General features: G+C 39.4%; 2 protein-coding genes across 2 annotated transcripts; one reads left to right on the forward strand and one right to left on the reverse strand.

The window, feature by feature from the left end:
- Positions 1-10,853, forward strand: LOC121887357 (myosin light chain kinase, smooth muscle-like). The gene is made up of 18 exons (XM_042398094.1): positions 1-50; positions 525-679; positions 2,924-3,070; positions 3,223-3,375; positions 3,515-3,652; positions 3,920-4,108; positions 4,199-4,329; positions 4,439-4,595; positions 4,922-5,233; positions 5,360-5,462; positions 5,616-5,819; positions 6,657-6,874; positions 7,837-7,960; positions 8,573-8,725; positions 8,923-9,052; positions 9,227-9,308; positions 9,486-9,626; positions 10,239-10,853. Exons 1-18 carry the CDS (start codon positions 34-36, stop codon positions 10,442-10,444), a joined length of 2,760 nt encoding a protein of 919 aa, XP_042254028.1. The 5' UTR covers positions 1-33; the 3' UTR covers positions 10,445-10,853.
- A 201-nt stretch (positions 10,854-11,054) lies between these two features.
- coasy (CoA synthase) lies at positions 11,055-19,610 on the reverse strand. The gene is made up of 10 exons (XM_042397742.1): positions 19,451-19,610; positions 17,148-17,904; positions 16,636-16,850; positions 15,905-16,036; positions 14,795-14,984; positions 13,928-13,992; positions 13,741-13,825; positions 13,199-13,296; positions 12,523-12,669; positions 11,055-12,429 (listed from the first exon to the last, which is right to left on the reverse strand). Exons 2-10 carry the CDS (start codon positions 17,830-17,832, stop codon positions 12,370-12,372), a joined length of 1,677 nt encoding a protein of 558 aa, XP_042253676.1. The 5' UTR covers positions 17,833-17,904; positions 19,451-19,610; the 3' UTR covers positions 11,055-12,369.
- Positions 19,611-20,491: the final 881 nt, after the last annotated feature.

Genomic DNA, 20,491 nt, shown 5'->3' on the forward strand with positions numbered 1-20,491 from the left:
TTTAATTATGCTCTGAGAAGAGAAGCAGTCTTTATGAAGGGTGCCACCAGGTAAAAAAATAACACTTTTTATACTTCTTTTATTTCTGTTTCTCTTTTCACTGCCCACCTTGTTGCGCTCTGTTTCTCATCAGCTTGAATCTTTTGTCTCTCCCTCACATTTCCTACTCTCTTTTGCTATCTCCTTTGTTTTCTATCACATGTGTTTCTGCGTATGTCCCTCTGATCACAGTGCAGAGGGACAGTGGGGGCTGGACATGTGTGTTCTTAATTGGCCTTACGATAAAACCTGCTGTTTCCTGTGTACTGTGGGGCTGAGAGTGGGTAGTGATTTCAGAAGCTCCTCCTGTTAGCATCTCAGAGGATGTGTGAATAGAGATAGGGCAAGTATGCAACACAGGAGCTTCACACTATTTTGAAACACTGACTAAAACAGACCATAACCAAAAGACGAAGAGAAGGCCTGACTGGTGAGTGACTCTTTCAAACTCAGCTGTTGTTGTCTGACTATCATTTCAACACAAGGATGGACAAGGATGGTAGGAAGCCAAAGACCTATGTGTCCACTTTCCAGCTGGCCCTCAAGCCTCAAGCCAGACCTTTCTGTGTGGGGAACGGACTGGATACCACTGACAGGACAGTGATGAGAAACAGCAAACTAGGAGACTCATCTGCAAAAGGTAAAGGTTGGAAGAACATATGAAAAGTTCACTTAAAGTTTTTAATGTGAGAGTATTTTTTTTGTTAATTAAATGGACTGTTTTGTATTGCAATATAACTGGAATATATTCACAACATTTACCACAGTTACACCCCATCCCAAGCCTCAGCAAACTGCAGCCTTAATTTGAGCGTTTTTAACTTGCACAAGGGCATTGCAACTGCGTATCAGGGAAACCAGGAATATCAGTATCTGTTAGTTTACATGTTTGAAGAGGTTAGGTCCCCTGGGGCTTGTTTACTTGTCAAAATGTTACTAAGGGTGCAGCCTTATTTATGGACAAGGTTATTATGAAATGTGCTGTTTTTCTGGTAACTGTGATAGTGTAGTGGTCAGAGTTGTCTGCGAGCATTCTGATGGTTTTACACACACACACACACACACACCTAACCTTAACTGTCACCTGAAAATTTAGTGTTTTCATTATGAGGATTTGCTTTTTGTCCTCAGAATCAATCAATCAATCAATAATTTATTAATGACCACATGACCGAGGTCGGTGGAATTTGCTTTCAGTACAACATGGCGGGTAAGCTCAATTCAGCAGTGTCAATGACATCAAACATAGACAGATATCAGCATCATATTAGACACATGACTAGCACAACTGACCATATTCACAGATTACCACAAGATAGAAGTCACAGACAATATTTACAAGATTGACACAGAGGTTTTAAGTGCAGGTACATCTGTCAGGTTTCGTGAGAAGAGTTCAGAGCCCTCACAGCAGTGGGGAAAAACTGTTTTTAAAAAAGGATGATCTGGTGGGTAGGACCTGTAGCTTCCTACAGGGCATCAGTTAAAAGAGGTGGTGAGAAAGGGGTTAGAGATGATTTTTTTTGCTCTTTTGATTGTGTGTTTGTGATTCAACTGATGGGAGGGAGATGCCAGTAATCTTGGATGATTAATTGACTATGCGCTGCAGTTTTTTTGCGTGTATGACTGTCAGTGCTGGTGTACCAGACTGTGTTGGATGAGGCGAGTATGCTATCTGTGATGGCTGTGTAAAACTGAAGGAGGAGGTTTGTTTTACTTTGAAATTTTTGAGCTGTTTTAGGAAAAACAGACTTTGCTGGACTTTTTTGGTAATGTAGTCAGTATTGATGTTTCATTTGAGTATGTTGCTGATGTGCGTGCCCAGAAATTTGACCGAGTCAGTGATGGTTATGGATTCCCCAGAGTGATACAAATGGGTCGGTTATCCATCATGTCGGTCATGAGTCCAATTATGGTTTTGTTGTCTGCATATTTAAGAATGGAGACTGAGCTGTGGTGGGATGTGAAGTAGTTTGTGTAGAGGGAGAAGAGCGAGGGTGAAAGGACACAACCCTGGGGGGCGCCTATGCTGAGGGTCAGAGGTCAAGATGAAAGGTTATTCATCTTATCCCTCTGTTTCCTTCTCCACAGGAAGCTCCAGAATCAGTGGCACATGCAGGGATCAACATTAATGTCCAGTAGCTTATTAAAGACATTGTCCGGGTTTATTGTATTGGAGGCCGAGCTGAAGTCGCTAAATAGGATGCAGGCATAGGTGTTGGGTGAATTGTGTAGGGCTAGGTTAACAGCATCCTCAACAGACCTGTTGGCTCAGCAAGCAAACTGGTAAGTATCCATCAGAGGAGTAGTGTAGGATTTTAAACAAGAGAGGATGATGTGCTCAAACGCCTTCATCACCGGCTCAGGGAGGCAAGCCCCCACAGTGTGACTGTGTAAACAGATATATGTCTCCACAACATACTTGACACACACACACACACACACTGATGGCATTCCACCATCCACTGGTGACCACCCATTGCCCACCCTGCCGGACATTCCTACACCAAAATACACATATGCAACACACATGGTGGGTAAATGCATGTAAACATGACATCAAATTCCTCATACTTGCACTTACACCTGTGTTAAAATACAGATAACAAACTTGAAACTTAATGTTGCTCTGCCTGGAGCCGAAACAAATGACTTACATACGTTATTTGATTATTTTCAACTATCACACGGTATATGTAAAATTCATACATACATGTCTGTACTATATACTATCATGTTTGTAGTGAAAGGCCCTTGAGTATTAACTAAAAAATGCTTGCTGTGGATAAAGTGGCACATCCTGATTGGTCAGCAATGGAGGAAACAATGGTGTTTGATCATTTCTGAGAAAACTCATTGTTCTTAACCTCTCTTCTCTGTTAAGATGCCAGGCAGACACCTATGCAGGTCCTGGAAGCACCTCGTTTCAAAGAAACACTCAGGGACTGTACAGTCCGCGAAGGAAATGATGCTACTCTTCAAGGTGTTATCACAGGATGTCGGCCTCTGAGGGCTTCCTGGCTACACAATGGTAAGTGATCAATTACAATACACTCATTATTATGAGAGAGGAAATTATGCTAGAATATGTTGCAAAGATCTTACGTGAGGGTTCAAGCCACAAAGATACTACATTAACAGGATTTGAATCAGAATTTTGTGTTTGTCTATTCTTATCTTTAGGTGAGAGGGTGCATTCAAGTAAGACTTCCTTCAAAAATGGTGTTGCCAGTCTATCTCTGACTCAGTGTTCACCTGGAGATGCTGGGACGTATACCTGCACAGCTGAGAATACTGCTGGCAAACAGTCAAGCAGTGCTGAGTTACACATCATAGGTAAAGCAGGAGTCATGTGTCACGTTAGAAACTTCAAGAAAGAAAGATCAAGTACAGTATAACTTGCCCTTTAATGAACTGTATTGAACTGATCTGTGTACGGTAAGCCTGTTTCACTCTGTTGTTTGCATTGAAACAGCTACAAAGGAAATCCCAAGAATAACTAACCATGAGGTGCTCGGTGAGGTCACACTGAAGGCGGCGTCACCCAAAAAGAACACTGAATTGTCCTCAGCTTCTAAAGAGGAAAGTCAACACAAAACAGGAAAAGATAAAGGTAGATTAACCCAACTTTTGTTGAGCTTCCTATAAAAATATTTGTATTGTTACATACCCATAAACTCTCCCTTCTTTCTTCTTTTCTTCTAACAATTAATGCTTCAAAAAACTTGTATGGAAATTGTATAAATCATTAGTAAATACACTCATAATAGGCAGAAAACAAACATGGATAGTGATCATTTTTTAGTTTGATCTGTTGCAGTCTACTCACAAAACTTTATCTAAAAATGGTATCTATTAACTACCTTGCTCCATTCTGAAGTGCAATTCATTGGCTGTCTTTTGGGTGCATTGTTTGCCACTACAACCAAACATGACTGCTCACATGTGATTGGTTGGATACCTATTTATCTGCCTATTGTAGAGCATGCCTGTAAATCCACCCACTTCTTTGCAGTCTCCACAGGTATCAGAGATCTTGACCTCCAAACAAAAGTCTCCAGTAGAAAAGGTGAGTAGAGGACACTTACTTAATGAAGTAAAAGTTTGTATGTTTTCATCATGTTTTATTGATTTTAAAATTCAAGCACATTTTTCCCAGGACCTCCTGTGGAGTTTCTACACCCACCAGACCAGGTGGAGGTTCGAGTGGGAAAGCAGGCCCGGCTACACTGTGAGTTCAGGTGCAGCTCTGTGCCTGTGGCTTGCTGCTGGATTTACAACAGAGACAAGGTAGTCGAGTCCCAGCTATTGTTAATATTATTTGATCCATTTCTTTGAAATTGTTTTCCAGTGAAGGCTTATGTCTTTGTGCATATTTCCACATTTCTTCCAAACCCAGGTGGTAGTAGGAGGGCCGAGGATATCTGTCAGGAGCAGTGACACAAAGAGCAGTGTGGAGATCTCTCAGGCCTGTCCAGATGATAAAGGCTCCTACACTGTCATAGTGAAAAACCGAGAAGGCTCTGCCCAACATACAGTCTCCCTCAGTGTCATAGGTGAGATTCGACTTTTGTCTACTATTCTGTGTCCAGATATTTAGTGTTTTCTAATGAGATGATACAACACTAGTATTTGTTGTCAGATACTGGACAAGCTAATAGCCTATCAATGTTGATTTGACAAACAAGAACCAGACAGAAAAGCCGAGAAGAGAAATGTGGCAGGCTAGGATCATGATTTAAATAGATTAAAGCTTATGCCTATATGTTTGGATATTGGCTACCCCAGAAAAACAACCCAAAATAACTTCAAATGATGATACCTGCTGTCTTGGGTCTTGGTATATATGAATAAAAGTTCTGATTCTTGAATTTCTCCTCAGACCGGCCTGACCCACCAGCATCCAGCCCTGTTGTGTCCCAGCTGTCCACTCAGTCCCTGGTCCTGTCCTGGACAGGTCCCAGCTACGACGGAGGCACAGCTGTGTTGGGTTACATCGTGGAGGTCAGGCAAGAAGGCCCTGAAAAGTCCAGGAGCTGGACTGAAGTAGTACGCCGCTGTAAGAACACATCTTACCAGGTCTGCTCAGGCCTGAAGCCTCAGGGGCAGTACCGCTTCCGTGTCCGAGCCTACAACACTGCAGGAGTTAGTGAACCAAGCCAGGAGTCCGACTGTGTCAAGATGGAGACTAAAAGTTAGTGAAATGTTGGATTTATAGAATGTTTGAAAACAGGAATTCATTTTTTAGATTTTACCTTTCTGTTACCTGTAAGGAGGGATGTGCTTATTTGTCACATCTGTGTTTTTTTTTTTGGATTAGAAGAAGAAGAAAAAAAGGAAAAGCCCGAGTCATACGTCACAGTGACCATTGACACCAAACATAAGATCAAGGACCACTACAATGTACATGAGAAGCTGGGAGTGTAAGCATGGATTCTGCATATTTAAAACCATATTTCAAATCTAAAAATATTATTTTCCTTCCTACATGGATCACAGAAGAGGCCAAATCATATTTTTAAAGGGATGGGACACAAACATTACGCCTCTCACTGGTTTGTGTTTTAAATTTCCAGGGGGAAGTTTGGCCAGGTGTTCCGGCTGTCCCACAAAGAGACGGGCAAGGAGTGCGCAGGGAAGTTCTACCGAGCCCGGACCTCCAAGGAGAAGTCGGAGGCCCGCAGGGAGATGGAACTGATGAACTGTCTCCACCACCCAAAAGTGGTCCAGTGTCTGGCCGCCTATGACACACGCTCAGAGATGGTCTTGGTCATGGAGTAGTAAGTAATTGTGAAGTGGAAAAGTGACTTTGATCTGAGGATTAATGGGTGACAGAGAGTTTCTGCAGCCCATCAGGACACACATAAACAACCAAAATAGTAATCCAAACAAAAAATAATCTGCAGATTATTTTGTTGATTAATCTTTTAGTCTATCAACTGTCAAAAGTGAAAAATGTGATCACAACATATTCAAAAGTGTCATTTTATTTGACGACAGTCCAAAACCCCCAAACAATCAGTTTTTCATATATGACAAACAAAAACATCCAATAGTCACATTTGATAGTGAAAGTTTGGCATTTGTGCTGGAAAAATGACTGAAATTATTATTTGATTAATTTTCTGACAATCAACTAATCGATTAACTGATTGATTGTTTCAGCTCTAAATCAAAATATCTTCCACTAATTGCGAAGCAGGTAGTGTAGGAAAGCCCTGATTTCACATCAGTCCCATTATTACCGATGTTGCCAGGAAACACCAGTGGTTGCTGTGGTGATTACATGCTTTTTTTTTTTTTCTTTTTTACAGTGAAGCTTTTTGTGGGAGATGCATTGTTATTATTTCACAAAGAAAACAAATTATGTCCTTTGAAACCATTCAAACTATAAAATCCCAGCAACTCATATAGGAAGAATTGTCAAAAACAGATTTTAGATGTCGGTTAGTCAAAAACATAGCAATAAGAGTACATGACTACATTTGTATTGTCAAACATTTCAACTCCATGGCTAAAATTGGGATAAATACTGCTCAACAAAGGAAGTACCAGAGCTACAGTAGGATTATTTTTTTTAAAGCATGGATGAATGAATGGTGTATCTGTCTGTCCAGTATTGCCGGTGGGGAGCTCTTTGAACGCATCTTGGATGACAACTTTGAGCACACAGAGCCGACCAGTGCCCGATACATGCAGCAGATCCTGGAGGGCATGCAGTTCGTTCACAAGCTGAACATCGTCCACCTGGACCTCAAGCCAGAGAACATCGTCTGTGTGGACACTACCGGTACGCGGATCAAGATCATTGACTTTGGCTTGGCCAATAAACTAGGTGAGTTTGCGGGATTGTGTTTGACTGACTGAAGCTGTAATTTAATGTCCCTATAAGGAGGAATATTAAGCAAAATTCCTAAAAAGGACAATTCTCTTGAATATAATAACTTCCTGTTTACCCTAGTTGTAGCCTACAACTTTTGCAGTTGCTCACTAAAGAAAACGACTAAAATATCCAGCTTTTTCTAATGTCTGTACTACAGTAAAAGTAACAAAAAGAATAAAAATTAAAGCATAGGTTCACAATTTTTCAAGTCTGTCTGTCTAAAACAATTGTCAGGTGTCCAAATAAACATTGACACATGTTTTTTTGGCTGTAATCATCCCCGCTGTTCATACTGGCCACTAGCAGATCCCTTCATAATGCAATTTCAATGTAAGTGATGGGGGACAAAAGTCAAAGCCCTCCTTCTGAACAAAAATATTTTTAAAAGTTTATTTGAAGCTTAAATGACGATTCAGCTACCCAAATTAGTGAAATCAACCCTCAAGTATATTTTAAAGTTACTTCTTTTAGTGCCAAATTCCCTTTTTTTTTACACTGCAGCTGAACAGGAAACACTGACCAAAACAAGGACTGTGGATTCTGTCCCCCATCACTTACAGTACATTGTAAGCACATTAGCAGGACATGGAAGGTCTTCAGAGAATTACTATTTTAAAACATGCCAAAAATAACCAAAGATAACATCAAGGAGTGTCCACTCTAGATTACTAGATGTCAACAATGTCCTTTACATAATCACAACTCCTTAAACAACTGCCTCACTACTACCTCGACTCAATAAATGCAGCAAAGCATGTGAAGTCAATTCATGCAGAAAATTTGGTGAGACACCAGATGCTGCAGCTCCAGACTGGGTGGTCTATTTAGAGATGACTAGAGCCCTCCGTGAGTAGGCTAATACAAACATTTACAGTGACATGTTGAATATCTGGGTGTGTTGTCTCGTTCTTCAGAGGAGGGTAAACCTCTGATGGTGATGCACGGTACACCGGAGTTTGTGGCTCCCGAGGTGATCAGCTATGAGCCTGTGGGCCTAGAGACGGACATGTGGAGCATTGGAGTCATCTGTTTCATCTTGTAAGTCAAACAGGAGCTGTAGTGGTTTAAAAAACAGCCATAGTGACATACTGTAATAGAAACAAATGCATCTGGGAATAGCTTGTGAAAGTGAATACAATAGCCTCATCCTAGAGAGCATTTCAGTTTCTTAATAAAATATGGGACAAGGAAAAAACTTGCATGCAAACCTGACATAAATGTCCTCAATTTGTTCTTAATTTATCTTTTATATGTCAGACATGGCAAAAGTCATTTGAAAATAGCAGGAAGTAACAAGAATACACTACAGATTTGGATTATGTGAATGATACATGTTTAAATAAGTAAATTTAAAAAATATATCTATCTAATTCTACCCAAATGATTCTACAAATGCAGATTTGGCACCATCTGCTGGTGCTGTTATGGTATTACTATAGTCCCGTCCCTAATAACTTAAGTATGGAAATTCTTATATTGTGAATAGTCTGAACCAAAAGTCATGGAAATAATTACCTTTTTAGAATAATTTATTTAACACCAAATCAATGTTAAAAAGAACAGTGTTTCTCTTGTTAGTAGGTACAGACACAAAATATATGCAGTCTGTCCAGAAACTTTGCCCATGTTTATGATTGTTTTGTGTCCCAGGCTCAGTGGAGAATCCCCCTTCCAGGGAAATAGTGATGCTGAGACTTTGTCTCTTGTGACTGCCGCCCGTTTTGAGTTTGACCCAGAGAGTTTTGAGGACATCTCTGATCAAGCAAAGGACTTTATCAGCTCTCTATTGAAGAAAGACCGGAGGTTGGGTTTTTTTTTTTTTTTTTTTTTTTTGGCAATGGATGATAAAAGTTGATAATGTCACATTCTGAGCAACACATTACTTGCGGCATTTCCTACAATTTTCAGAAAATTAGCGTGATATCAAATCATTTAGCAATCTTTGAATATCTCAAGAGACTGCTGGCAGCGTATGATAGCCTTTGTTGCTTGCGCTCTAGATGCAGACTGTCATGTGACGGGGCCCTCGCCCACCCCTGGATGGTCTCTTTTACCCCTCTGAACCGCAGGCCCACCAAGTCCCTCAATAAGGAGAAGATGAGACGTTTTCTGGCCAAGCGGAAGTGGAAGGTAACTGCACAGAAAAATGACTACAATGCTGTCAGCCAAGCATTTAATGCATGTATAATTTATAACCAGTGCTTCCTTATGATGACCTTTTAAATCCATTGTCCTTTGTAGACCTGAAGCTTGGTTATGTGTGTAATTTGTCATCCAGTGCTATTTGTCCTTTTAAACTTGCAGAAAACTGGCAAGGCTGTCTTGGCCCTACAGCGGATGGCTAACCTCTCCAACAGGCCAGACTCTCCTGGCAGCTCCTCAGAGGGTAAGACAGATAAAGACACACACACACACATATATGCAATGCCTTCCTATGTCCTAGAGCTACATGCATATGGCAGATGACTCACAGTTTCAGATTGTCACTTCAAGTTTACCCTTTTGTGATCAGTAAAGCCTTGTTTTCCTTTTATTCACCATCATCATCCTCCCTCTCATCCAGAGCCAGGCTGGAGCCAAGAGGCAGAGAAGGCCATCCAGTCACTGGATAAGCAGCTTCAGAGTGAACCTCGCTTCCAGAAGCCCCTGAAGGACACCACCCTTCCCAAAGGAGCAACAGCTCATCTAACATGCCTTGTCAATGGTAGAGTGACAGAGCTGTGTGATGCACTTCATTAAATAGATTATTGTAGTAGAGCGACTCCTAAATGACTGACTTTTATGTATTAATTTAGTGTACATTTAATGAGATCAACTCTCAATGTCAGATCAAAATTTTGAACTTCAGAGGAAACTTGTGATGAAGGCTATTTAAAAAGCAGCATCAATGGAAAAAGTAACTCTTGAAGCCACAAAATGTATTTCAATACACAATGTTTTGATCCAAGTTGGAACTTTTCGACCTCACAAAGTTCCAACTTGCATCTAAAAAGTCTATCCGAGTACATTTTGTGGCTTGGAGTCAGTGAGGCAAGAAAGGTGTAATTTCTCCAATGTAATTCGGATTGGTTTTATCTAAAACATCTTAGAGCAACACCATTTTATTAACTTATTGATACAGAAACAAAACTGTATCAAATAAAACTGAAACATTTCCAGCCAACTTTCTTTTATAATAAAAGAACATAATGGGCTTAGTGAATGTTGAAAATTGATCTTACAAACTATTCAGACAAAAGAAATTGGTACATTTAATTGTTTAATATTCATAATGTGACTTTAAATTCTGAAGCAATGTCTTGTCTCAACTCTCTAGGCTTCCCACAGCCAGAGGTAAAGTGGCTTCAGAATCAGAAGCTGGTGTCTGAGTCATCCAGAGTGACCACGAAGTTCCAGGATGATGGACTCTGCTCTCTGGTTCTGGTTGATTTAGAGCCTCGTGATTCTGGGGTTTATGTGTGCAAGGCCAGCAACAAGCTGGGGGAAGCGATGTGCTCTGCCAAACTGAAAGTGGAGATATGACCAAGGATAAAACCACCTCAACAACTTGGGATTTCCTTCATTTGGACAGGAACTTTTCAGATGTAGACTGATTGAAATGGTTTGAAACCTGGATGATGGACAGTTATTCACTGCCACACAAAAGGCTTCTTACACATAATTTCAAGGCAAAAATGGTGTGTTGTGGTGTTACATATGTTAACGGGCAAAGACCCCTACGAAGTTTTACAAATCACCATTTGGTACATTTACTATCTTTAATGTGTGGTTAACACATTCAACTAATGCACAAGGTTTTGTTAGGTTGTATATTGCTACTCATGGTGCACCACGGCATTGCTCACAAGAACACCATGTGAAAATTTGTACATTTTTGCACATTTAAATATTGTTCAATGTAAATAAAAATTAAAGGCTGAATTTTACAGGACTTGGTTTCAGATTTTAACATAACTTTCCAAGTTCATACACATTTTGCACAAAGACTGGCATACATGTCTTTAGGCCGTTATGTATAATTTACAAAAGAACGTACAATACATCTAATAACATCTGTATAAAAACATATTCATTCCTTGAATTCAAAGCCTTAAATAAATGAGCAAAAAAGCAAAGGGTTGAAAACATTTCATTTTAACATTTTGCAAGTTTATTATAGCATTCCACTGAGAAGGTAAAGACACTTGAAATCTATCACAAACTGTACGACCAAATGACACTTCATTGGACAAGCCTTTCAGTATTAAAGGTATGGCTAAAAGTAAGAAGCAAAATATTTCATTCTTGTTATGTAAACATCAATTACAATTGACCATGAGTTTAACACGTCATAATGACTTCAGCTTCCACGCTTGGTTTTTCCAGGTACTTTCAGAGACCTGAACATTTGAAGAGAGGGCTGATCTGACAACTGTTTTTTGCAAAATACAAGGTGGCCATTGCATTTTCTTGGATTGTAATTTAATTATTTTCACTTATACATAAATTTAACATATAAAAATATTATTTAAAGAACCATCTACTTTGCCCACTGGCCACTGACTTGCTACAGTATGAGACTTTCCATAATCTATCCATATGACCCCTCTGTTTTTAATTCAATATGTCTGTCCAGTATTTTCCTTTTTCAATCAGTGTACTGATTTATTGCACGTATTTCTACGATTTAGTGTACTTTGTCTGGTTAATTATAATATTATAATTATAATTCCTTGTGTTTTAAAACCTTTAGATAATGACAGTGAATTCGTGAAAAATATTCTCCAAACCCAGAAACCACAAAAATAAACACATAATTTAATTCTATGATTAAACAATGGCAATCATACAGTCTTTCAATATGGTAACTCACCTTTCCCTTACTATTAATTGCTTGTCTAAGCTACATTCATATTATTACACTTAGGAGACATGGAGAGAGGACAGAACTTGTAAAGTGTCATCTGTTGACAAGGTGCCTAAATGATTAGAATTAGCAGATCTTAGCTGGTATTTTGGAATTATCTACAATTGGTGAACATTGGGCATTTCCTTTAAAGGCATGCCATTCATGAAAACATCTTTGGGTAAAAACAGATCTACAATTCTTAGGATAGCACTTTATTAATCCCCAACAAGATTTCCAGCTTGCAAACTGCAAAATGATATTGTTGTTAGGGATCATTTATGAAATTCTTTTTCCTCACCAATCCATCTTTCAACTAAGCTTTGTAAAATAAAACTAGAATTTAAAAACCCATGGAAATTCAATCAGGCACTGAGTCTTGGTCAAAGAGGTGAGGGAGCTTGTTGGGTGTTTTGCTGCAATGGCACAGAGACCATTCTCACTTCTTTCTAAGGCAGAGTTTTCTTTATGTGGATCAGTCATTTATGCACACATGTGGCTGGGCCTGACACATGCTTGTTCTGTATGTAGTGGTCACAGCTGATCTGATGTGATCAACTTCCTACTGTCCCTCTCGTCTCTGCTGGATTCTCTTCTGAAGAAGATTCCAAGCTCTTAGTACCTTTAATAGAAAAGACAAAACATTACACTAAAGAGCTAAAGGACATTAGGCATATGTGTAGACACCATACTGATAGGGTGATGTATGTCTGACCTGTTTCCGAGTGACCTCTGGCTCCCACAGCGTGCTGAGCACTACGTTGGCAAGCGCTACCTGCTTGCCGTTGGACCACTGGCTCTGCAGCCGCCTCAGGGCATCCTCTGTGGTCACACCATCTCGCTCTGTTATCCTTAATACCGCCTGAGAAGGGAGGAGAAACAAGAGGAAGCAGGAGGGTTGGGTTAACAGTGCTTTTGGTGTTTATTTATTTAAAGCCACTGTGTGTAGAATTTCTAAATTTCTGACTCTGGCGCCCCCCAGTGGTACCATCCAAAAACAAATAATGGCAGAAAGCAATGCATGGTGATATCTACACACTTCTAAACCACCAAAAATGTTGTTAAATTTTCATAAATACAAAACTTATGTCATCAGAATATTTTGGAAATATATGGCTTTCACTTTTGCAGACCAGTTTAAGAAAAAATGCAGTGGAATAGAGAAACTTCTCTAAGATTGTAGACTTTTACCACATCCATAACACACAAATGCACTGAGAAACTGCCTCACCACTGGTTTTACCACTTCTTCCTAATGGAAACTGAACATTTTTCTGCACTCTGTAGTTTTCAGTTGCTTTCAGTGTTTTCATACAGCACTTCTCACAGTCACTCAAGTTAACTTGACTTCATGTTTGTCCCATTAAGGACTGCAGGTACAAACAAATTACCTCCTCCTCGGGGATGACAGTGACCCAGACTTCATGGACCATGTCTGTCCATCCCGCCTCCAGAAGAACTGCTGCATCCATCACACAAACCTGTTTACCTGCAGACAAAGCAAAGGATCAAATGAACACTGGAGAACAGAGATAGGGCTGAGCTCTGTGTTATATGTCATTAGGTTTAATTTATAAGCCTGACTAAAGGAAAATTGGTTAGAAAATGGAAAAAGGGCAGACTATTTAGATGTATCTAAAAGATTAATTCTCATTCTGTTTTCCCAATCATATAAAAGGTCCAAATCCATTATTTAAAGAAATAAATATTCAAATAAACTATGTATCACTTCTCAACAAATTACTGAAAAGTGAAATAAATGCTCAGACAAGCAAAATTAAAGTTCCTTTTATATAAACATAAGAGGAAGTTTAATGCTCCAAAAGAGAGAAATGTGCTTTCTAGACAGAATCAGGAGGGAAATCAGATTGACATGTTTATCAATATACAGTCCTACAATTCTGAGATTAATAAGTCGAAGTCCATACAATACCTTCCTCTCTGGCTTGGCTGATTCTCTTCTTCACCAGAAGTGCAATCTCCGGCCATACAATGTCTGTAAGGGTTTTTAACCGTTCCTGCATGAAAAACATAATCTTTGGTAAATTATCAATACACTGCGGTGTAGTCTGACATAATTTGCAATGAAAATGAAACATTATTTCCACTTGGCATATTACCTGGTTTCCAAAAACTTTCCTTCCTAATGCACGTCTGTTGATGGTTTTATCCTCATTAAGAATATCTAAAAGTGACAAAAACAAACTCATCATTGCACTGCGATGCTTAAGATTTCAGACATTTACAAGAAAACATGAAAATCAAGTTATTTTTACACTTCACTGAAAATGATGCTACCTGATACTTGTACGCAGTAGAGTACGTCATGTGATGATGGATTAATCTGTGTGCCGGTTAGGGTGTGTAATCTTTTCAACTCCAGAATAAAGTCAAAATGTACCTGTTGCAACTGTCACTATTTCATCAAAATCTGATCTGTCAGACTTCAGATGGAAGTCGGCCTTTCAAAGACACTAGTGTTGTCTCAGAAATCATGTTTGAGCTTTAACTTATTTATAATATAAACGTCTAGCTGTGTTGCATTCACTAACATGAGTCTGAAACTGTCTGTAAAATAGATTTCAGTAAATAAAACAATGTTTAGAGGAAAATAAATTATGGGACTTTTGAGTTCCCACAACAGTGACAGAATGGATTAGTTTTATGAGTGATGTAGGACAGATGCCATTTTTGGAAATGTTAAATTGTGACCTCTATACTTTAGTGCTCCATTAATCTGTCATTTGGCAAGTCAAAAAGTCATCTCGTCAACTTTTATCAAAATCAAATCAGTGACGTCTGAGACATCACGACTGACCATTAGTCACCACAGTGCCCTCATTATGTCAATCAGTGAAGTGTTTAAATGCTGGAAAAAAAGTGCAAAGGTGCATCATCATCCTACATTCAATCAAAAGCAGACAGATTACGAGTGAGATATCACAAGGATATGGATGGCACATCTCTAACCACAAGTGTTTCTTTACCTGACCCAAATGCTTCCAGCACTCTGTGATAGGCTGCTGTGCCTGGCTGGTACACCTCATGGCCCAGCTTGTCACAATCAATTCGAACTGCACCCAAGGCCTCCAGCTGCCTGGCAATGGAGCTTTTTCCACTGCCGCTGCCTCCGGTCAGACCAATCACATATGGAAGTGGAGGGAGATGAGATGTGTCCTAGAGGGAGAAACAGGAAACACGAAGGTGCAGGATATGGAGAGAAAAAAAAAGATGAAATTCTTTTGGCAATGTCACATTGAAGCTTAGCAATTAACAACACCAGACTCAACCAGACAGCTTTAAGAAACAATGCATTGAGGTGATGACAGGGCAAAACAATTCATTTGCACTTGCTAAAATCTGCCTGCTTAGTGAACTGCTCTGTTCATTCCCAAGAAACAAAACTCTGTAATTCGAACTCTTTTCATGAAGGTGTTATGTTGCTTAACACTTAAAAAAATGCAGAGTAGTTTGACATATGCTGGAAAGAAAAGCTGCTATTTTGCACCTGTGACATTATGCTCCTATTAGAACAGTTAAACAAAGTTTCCAAATTGTATGAAAAAACTAAAGGTGTGAGAAAACAGCAGAAAGAGTGAAAAGTTTTTTCCCCAGAAAGTGATTAAAAATGTACTTTAGAGCATTACTATATGTGACAATTAATTTTATATGACTGGAGGCTGTGCAGTGCTTCTTCTTTATCACTTGAAAACCAATTTCGTTAAACAGGAATGACCTCGACTTTGACTGATGCTGATCTTTGTTAAGTCATAATTTCTTTTTTTTAATCATAAAATCAAATAAGTTTGTATTAGATGTTTTCTTATAGGCATACACTAAAATCGTATAAAAATGATATTCTGATGTGCACCATAATAAACATGATTACATCCAGGTATTACAACAGGTATCGGACTATATTTCTGACTGGTCATTTGCATATGTGTACAATGTATTTCGTCCTTTTATGCTGTGTATCTGTATATTTGTATTTGCATGTTGTTATTTAAACTGTTTCGATTTTTGTTACCTGCCTAGGAACTACTGATGTAAATTAGCAAACATTTTATACTGTATTAAGTGGCTCCAGGACCTACTTTAGGCGGGGTAAGGAGGGTGCCCAGCAGACGAGAGCGAAGACTAGAGGAGCTGATCTTCTCCTCCTCTGTCTCAGTGTGGTGAGCATCCTTAAGCAACTGGATTTCATGAAGAACAAGAGCTGGAAGGCCCTGGTTAAGGAAGAAGGACACAAAATAATACATACAATTTGAGTATGAGCACCCAGGCTGATGTCATCTACATCTGGTGAACATATACCTCTGCTGACCCAAGATCAAATGTGTACTAGAACTGTGTTCTATTTGCATTTGAGAGCAATGAACTACCTGCAATCCCAAAAAAGTAAAGCTCAGTGACTCTCAGAATAGAACCAAACATGAGAAATGTGTTAAGAATGGTTAAGCAATAAAATTTGCTGTGTAGAAATCAACAGTAGATACTGCATCTCCTGACATACAAAAAGATAAACAAATTTACATAAAAAATTACCACATGGAGAAAAAACTGCATGAGGGCTATATGATATTGACATACAGTGTAAGCATATGTTAAAAGGCCATCTGGGACATATTAAGTTGATGTGTTGGTCAAGAATTCTGCCCCAGAAAGCCTTGAATATGGACTTTGTATGTTTTTATAATAAAAAATACTAACTCTTGTATTTGTGATTAATAGAAGCACAGCTGCGGCCAGTCAGCTAGAATAAAATAATCAAAAGCCTGTGTTACATGTATTGCGAATTTCCAAACTTACTTCCTTACTAACTTACATTCTCAGCACGTTTCTTGTTGACAGCCTCGCCTCCCTTCCTGGTCTCCTCGCTAACCACGATGCACTGCAACAGGGGGTCAACCACAGACACTCCATAGGGGTCATCAAGAGGCACGATCTCCACCTGCAGAGAGGGCTTGACGTCTTGCAGGAACTCCTGCAGCCTCTGGACCCGGACAGAGTAGGGCTCGATGAGCTCCTTAAGCACCTTTTCTGCGGTGGAAAAGAAGAGGACGTCAGGGCTACTGGCTGCCACTTGTTGTTTTCACATATCTTCATAAATATGAGACATAAACCTCAGAAACAGCACGAGAATGCACACACCTAAATATGAAAACCGCCACATAACTTGTATGTACCACTATACGTATTCAATGTGTGTATTGGAGGTGTATCACAGTAAAATTGAGTCAGGAAGGACAGAATAAGAGGAACAAGTAGAAAAAGAAAAGAAGTAAAGAAATCCAGGAAAAGAAAAGGAAAAATGACCACTCACTTAGAACTACTCACTTTTCAGCATTGCTTGGTCACACACACCGATAAGGAACCTTCTATTGGCTAGCAGGCATGATATATTGAGCAACGTCTTATGGGCCCCGTGGAGCCGGTCAAATGTCCCCCCTACCACCACATCATTGTAGGTCTCCAAGGGTTCTGACTTTTCTTCAGGCTCCTTCAGCCCTTCCTCTTTCTCCTGCAGCTTCATTAGCTGCGGGTGAAGCAGCACTGAGGGCAGACTGGGGCTGCAGACGTAGCAGTGGCCGGTGTAGCTCTGCAGACACTGTGTAACCTGATGGGACTGACCTGGGTCCTGCAGAGGAAAGTCTGTTAGCACCACCTCCGGGGAGTGAGACAGAGACTGCGGTGTGGGGAAGGGGCAGCTTGGAATCGTGGTCCCGCTGCATGTCGCCGAATGAGCGCGAACATTAGTCAGCAAAACGCGAACATCCAGGTGCCCGCATACGTCAGCTGCATTGCTGTAAAGGCGGGTAATGAGGGTAGATAGGTCCACTACTGGTGGAATGAAAACTGGACGAGGCTGGTTCCCACCTCCCAGGTTCAACCCAGGGTGGAGGTGGACGTAAAGTGTGCGCTCTACAAGCTGGGCAGCTGAACTGAGGACCGGGGCAATACGCAGGGGGAGTGTGTGGAGAGGAGACGTCAGCACAAGGATGCCCGTGCTGAACATGGACATGTTCCTGGCTTAACAGAAGGCGTTGCAGTCGTCACAGTATCTGAGGAGTCACTGTTAGGGGGTGGGTGAACACTAGAGGGGGTCAAAAGAGAAGGAAAGAGTCAAAAAAGTATCAGCTAAGCTCAGTGAAAACAATTTCTTTCTGAATAAAAATGGCTGCTGACACTATAGAGATAAAGTATAGTTATAGATGATATTAAAACTAAACTGTCATACTAATTTCAACTATCTATTTTGTACTAGCAGTGGTGGTCATTTCCTTGTTGAAAAACTTTACCTTTACAACTAGCTTGATAACTACTATATTTAAAAAAGGATGAGAAAAAAAGATTGCCAAAGAAAGCTGAAAAGAAAACTCCATTGCTTCCAGTGATTCATGTTAAAAGCTACCACGCTCCAAAGAATTCAAATTTACGCATGAACAGAGGAATAGAAACCTTTGTTACAACTAAATCATCAATTTTCACTGTACTGAGTTTGGCTAAATATGTATTATAACACTGGAAATATTTTATTTTGCTTGTATTTAATCATAAATCATCTTCTATCATCACCACACATTTTCTAAGAATATTACATAAGCAAATTCACACTTTAGTCACATTTACCAATGTTGCATCACTGGTTTAGTTTACTGGCAGGACTGTTAATATGCTACATGTTGTTACTGTAGTTAATTATAAGCGACACCGTCTAAATTAGGGCACACTCAAAGAGTATCTTCAGTAGAGATAATATTATCAGCTTCTTGCAGTATGTATCAGAGCCCTTTTTCTTTAGTCTACCAGGTGTGTTATAATAATCTTTGACACTGGGTTTCTTATTTAAAAACTTAACTTCTTGCTGATGTTGCAACACATTCATTACATTGTAACAATGCAACACTGTGACATTCAAACATTGTTAACATTGAAGCAATTCTTTTGCAATTGCACATGCTGCCACTCATGAATCCAATGTGACACAAAAAAGTGCAACTCCTCAGGAGGAGGGGTAAAAGAAAAAGGTCCTGAAATTCAGCTGTAAGGTCACAAGATGAAGTCAAGTGTTTTTAGATTGTGGCTGTCATATTATTCCTCGTCCCGCCCACAAACAACCTGACTGGACAGACTCTAAACCTGACCATACCATAGGTCGCTTTTTCAGCCATTGCCCAATCAATTAACAGATGCTTTTGAGCATGAATATACAACATAAAGAGGGTCTTGAGCTTAAAGTTGTTCAATGTTTAGCCACTGTGACTCCTTGCTAGCAAGCTGCTGACCAAGAGGGCAACAGTACGACTTCCCACACGATGTCTGCAGTAAAATATGAAGCAAAGTCATGACATTTAGAGCTGTAAAGAACTTATATGTGGACTCAAAGTCGTAGCCAGCTAGCTGGGTGTAGGACAACAATCACATAGCCGTTAAGAAACAGCAACAAAAACCGTTTGAAAGTAATCCTGCGGGATTAAAATGAACATCTAGGCATATGAAGTAGCAATGGTGATGTTATTTATGGTCCTATAATAACGAAGAAGTATGTATTTAGTTATAAAAATGACATATGGTGCGGCCCAAGTGAAGTGCAGTTGTAAATCGTCCTGAATTGACAATTTAGCATGAGCTTCACTTACCTGTGTTGAGCAAATTTAAAGCGATGTGAAGAAGAGATGAAGCGCGAAGTACAGTAATAAACCTTTCCGCATATCTACTGCAGAGATAATCTTTAATAGGGAAATGTCTTATCCAGTCCACACCAGTCCAAATTGCTAAGTGGAAGTCACTCACACATAAAGTAGGCAAACTATCACGTGACACGTTGACGTGCAAACTGATTGGTTGAGAAAACCGCAGTAAAACATGGGAGACGGAGTTCTGTAGCGCCCTGGAGTCAGGAAATTCAAGAAATCTCCGCAATATCTGCATAACATAACATAACATAACATAACATAACATAACATAACATAACATAACATAACATAACATAACATAACATAAAACTATATTTTTATGTGAATGAGTTTATTTTAATGGCATTATTGACTGATTTTATTTGGTGCTAATGTAGAGGTGAAAGTTTATTTAATAAAGGCTTATAAGTGGCACTCAAGTACAGTATTTTTTATTTATTTATTTATTTTTTACAAAACTTTGAGCCCAGGGGTCTCATGTTCAGAAAATACATTAGTACTGAAATATAGTTATTTCTGTGATATGCAGCACGCTTTTTTGTTGAAGGCAGTTACATATGACTCTTCATTGGTAGTTTTTTTTTTAATCATGCACAACATTGCAAATCATGTCACAATTTTTGAGAAAAGCTGCTGCAAAATCAAGCATTTTTTTTTGGCAAAACTTGAAATCCTGGAGAGACTGGTTTATATTCTGCTAAATTTTCCCTACATCTCTTACTGTTGCACATCACTTATCTGATACACTTATCAGATGATAGATCAATACAGGAGAGAGACACAGTCAAAACTGTCAATAAATAAATTATTCTGACCACAAGAAATACAATTGCTTGAAATACAAAAGAAGCATTTAATTTAATTTAAACCAGAATTTAAAATTGAAGGTTTAAATTAGAATGTACAAATAATAGTGCAAGAAGAACTATACAATAAAATAAAATGAGGGGATACCTTTGTAGAGGCCTACAAGAGAAGGTAAAA

Source organism: Thunnus maccoyii, chromosome 20 (genome assembly GCF_910596095.1).
Source record: "Thunnus maccoyii chromosome 20, fThuMac1.1, whole genome shotgun sequence".
NCBI lineage: Eukaryota > Metazoa > Chordata > Actinopteri > Scombriformes > Scombridae > Thunnus > Thunnus maccoyii.

Coding starts and splice junctions, on each gene's coding strand:
- LOC121887357 (XM_042398094.1), top strand. Junction 4,109..4,198: donor AAAAGTCTCCAGTAGAAAAG/GTGAGTAGAGGA, acceptor CATTTTTCCCAG/GACCTCCTGTGGAGTTTCTA. Junction 9,053..9,226: donor TGGCCAAGCGGAAGTGGAAG/GTAACTGCACAG, acceptor TTAAACTTGCAG/AAAACTGGCAAGGCTGTCTT.
- coasy (XM_042397742.1), bottom strand. CDS start 17,832: ATGTCCATGTTCAGCACGGGCATCCTTGTGCTGACGTCTCCTCTCCAC. Junction 13,297..13,740: donor CAGCCAAGCCAGAGAGGAAG/GTATTGTATGGA, acceptor CTTTGTCTGCAG/GTAAACAGGTTTGTGTGATG. Junction 12,430..12,522: donor CAGAGGTCACTCGGAAACAG/GTCAGACATACA, acceptor TTTCTATTAAAG/GTACTAAGAGCTTGGAATCT.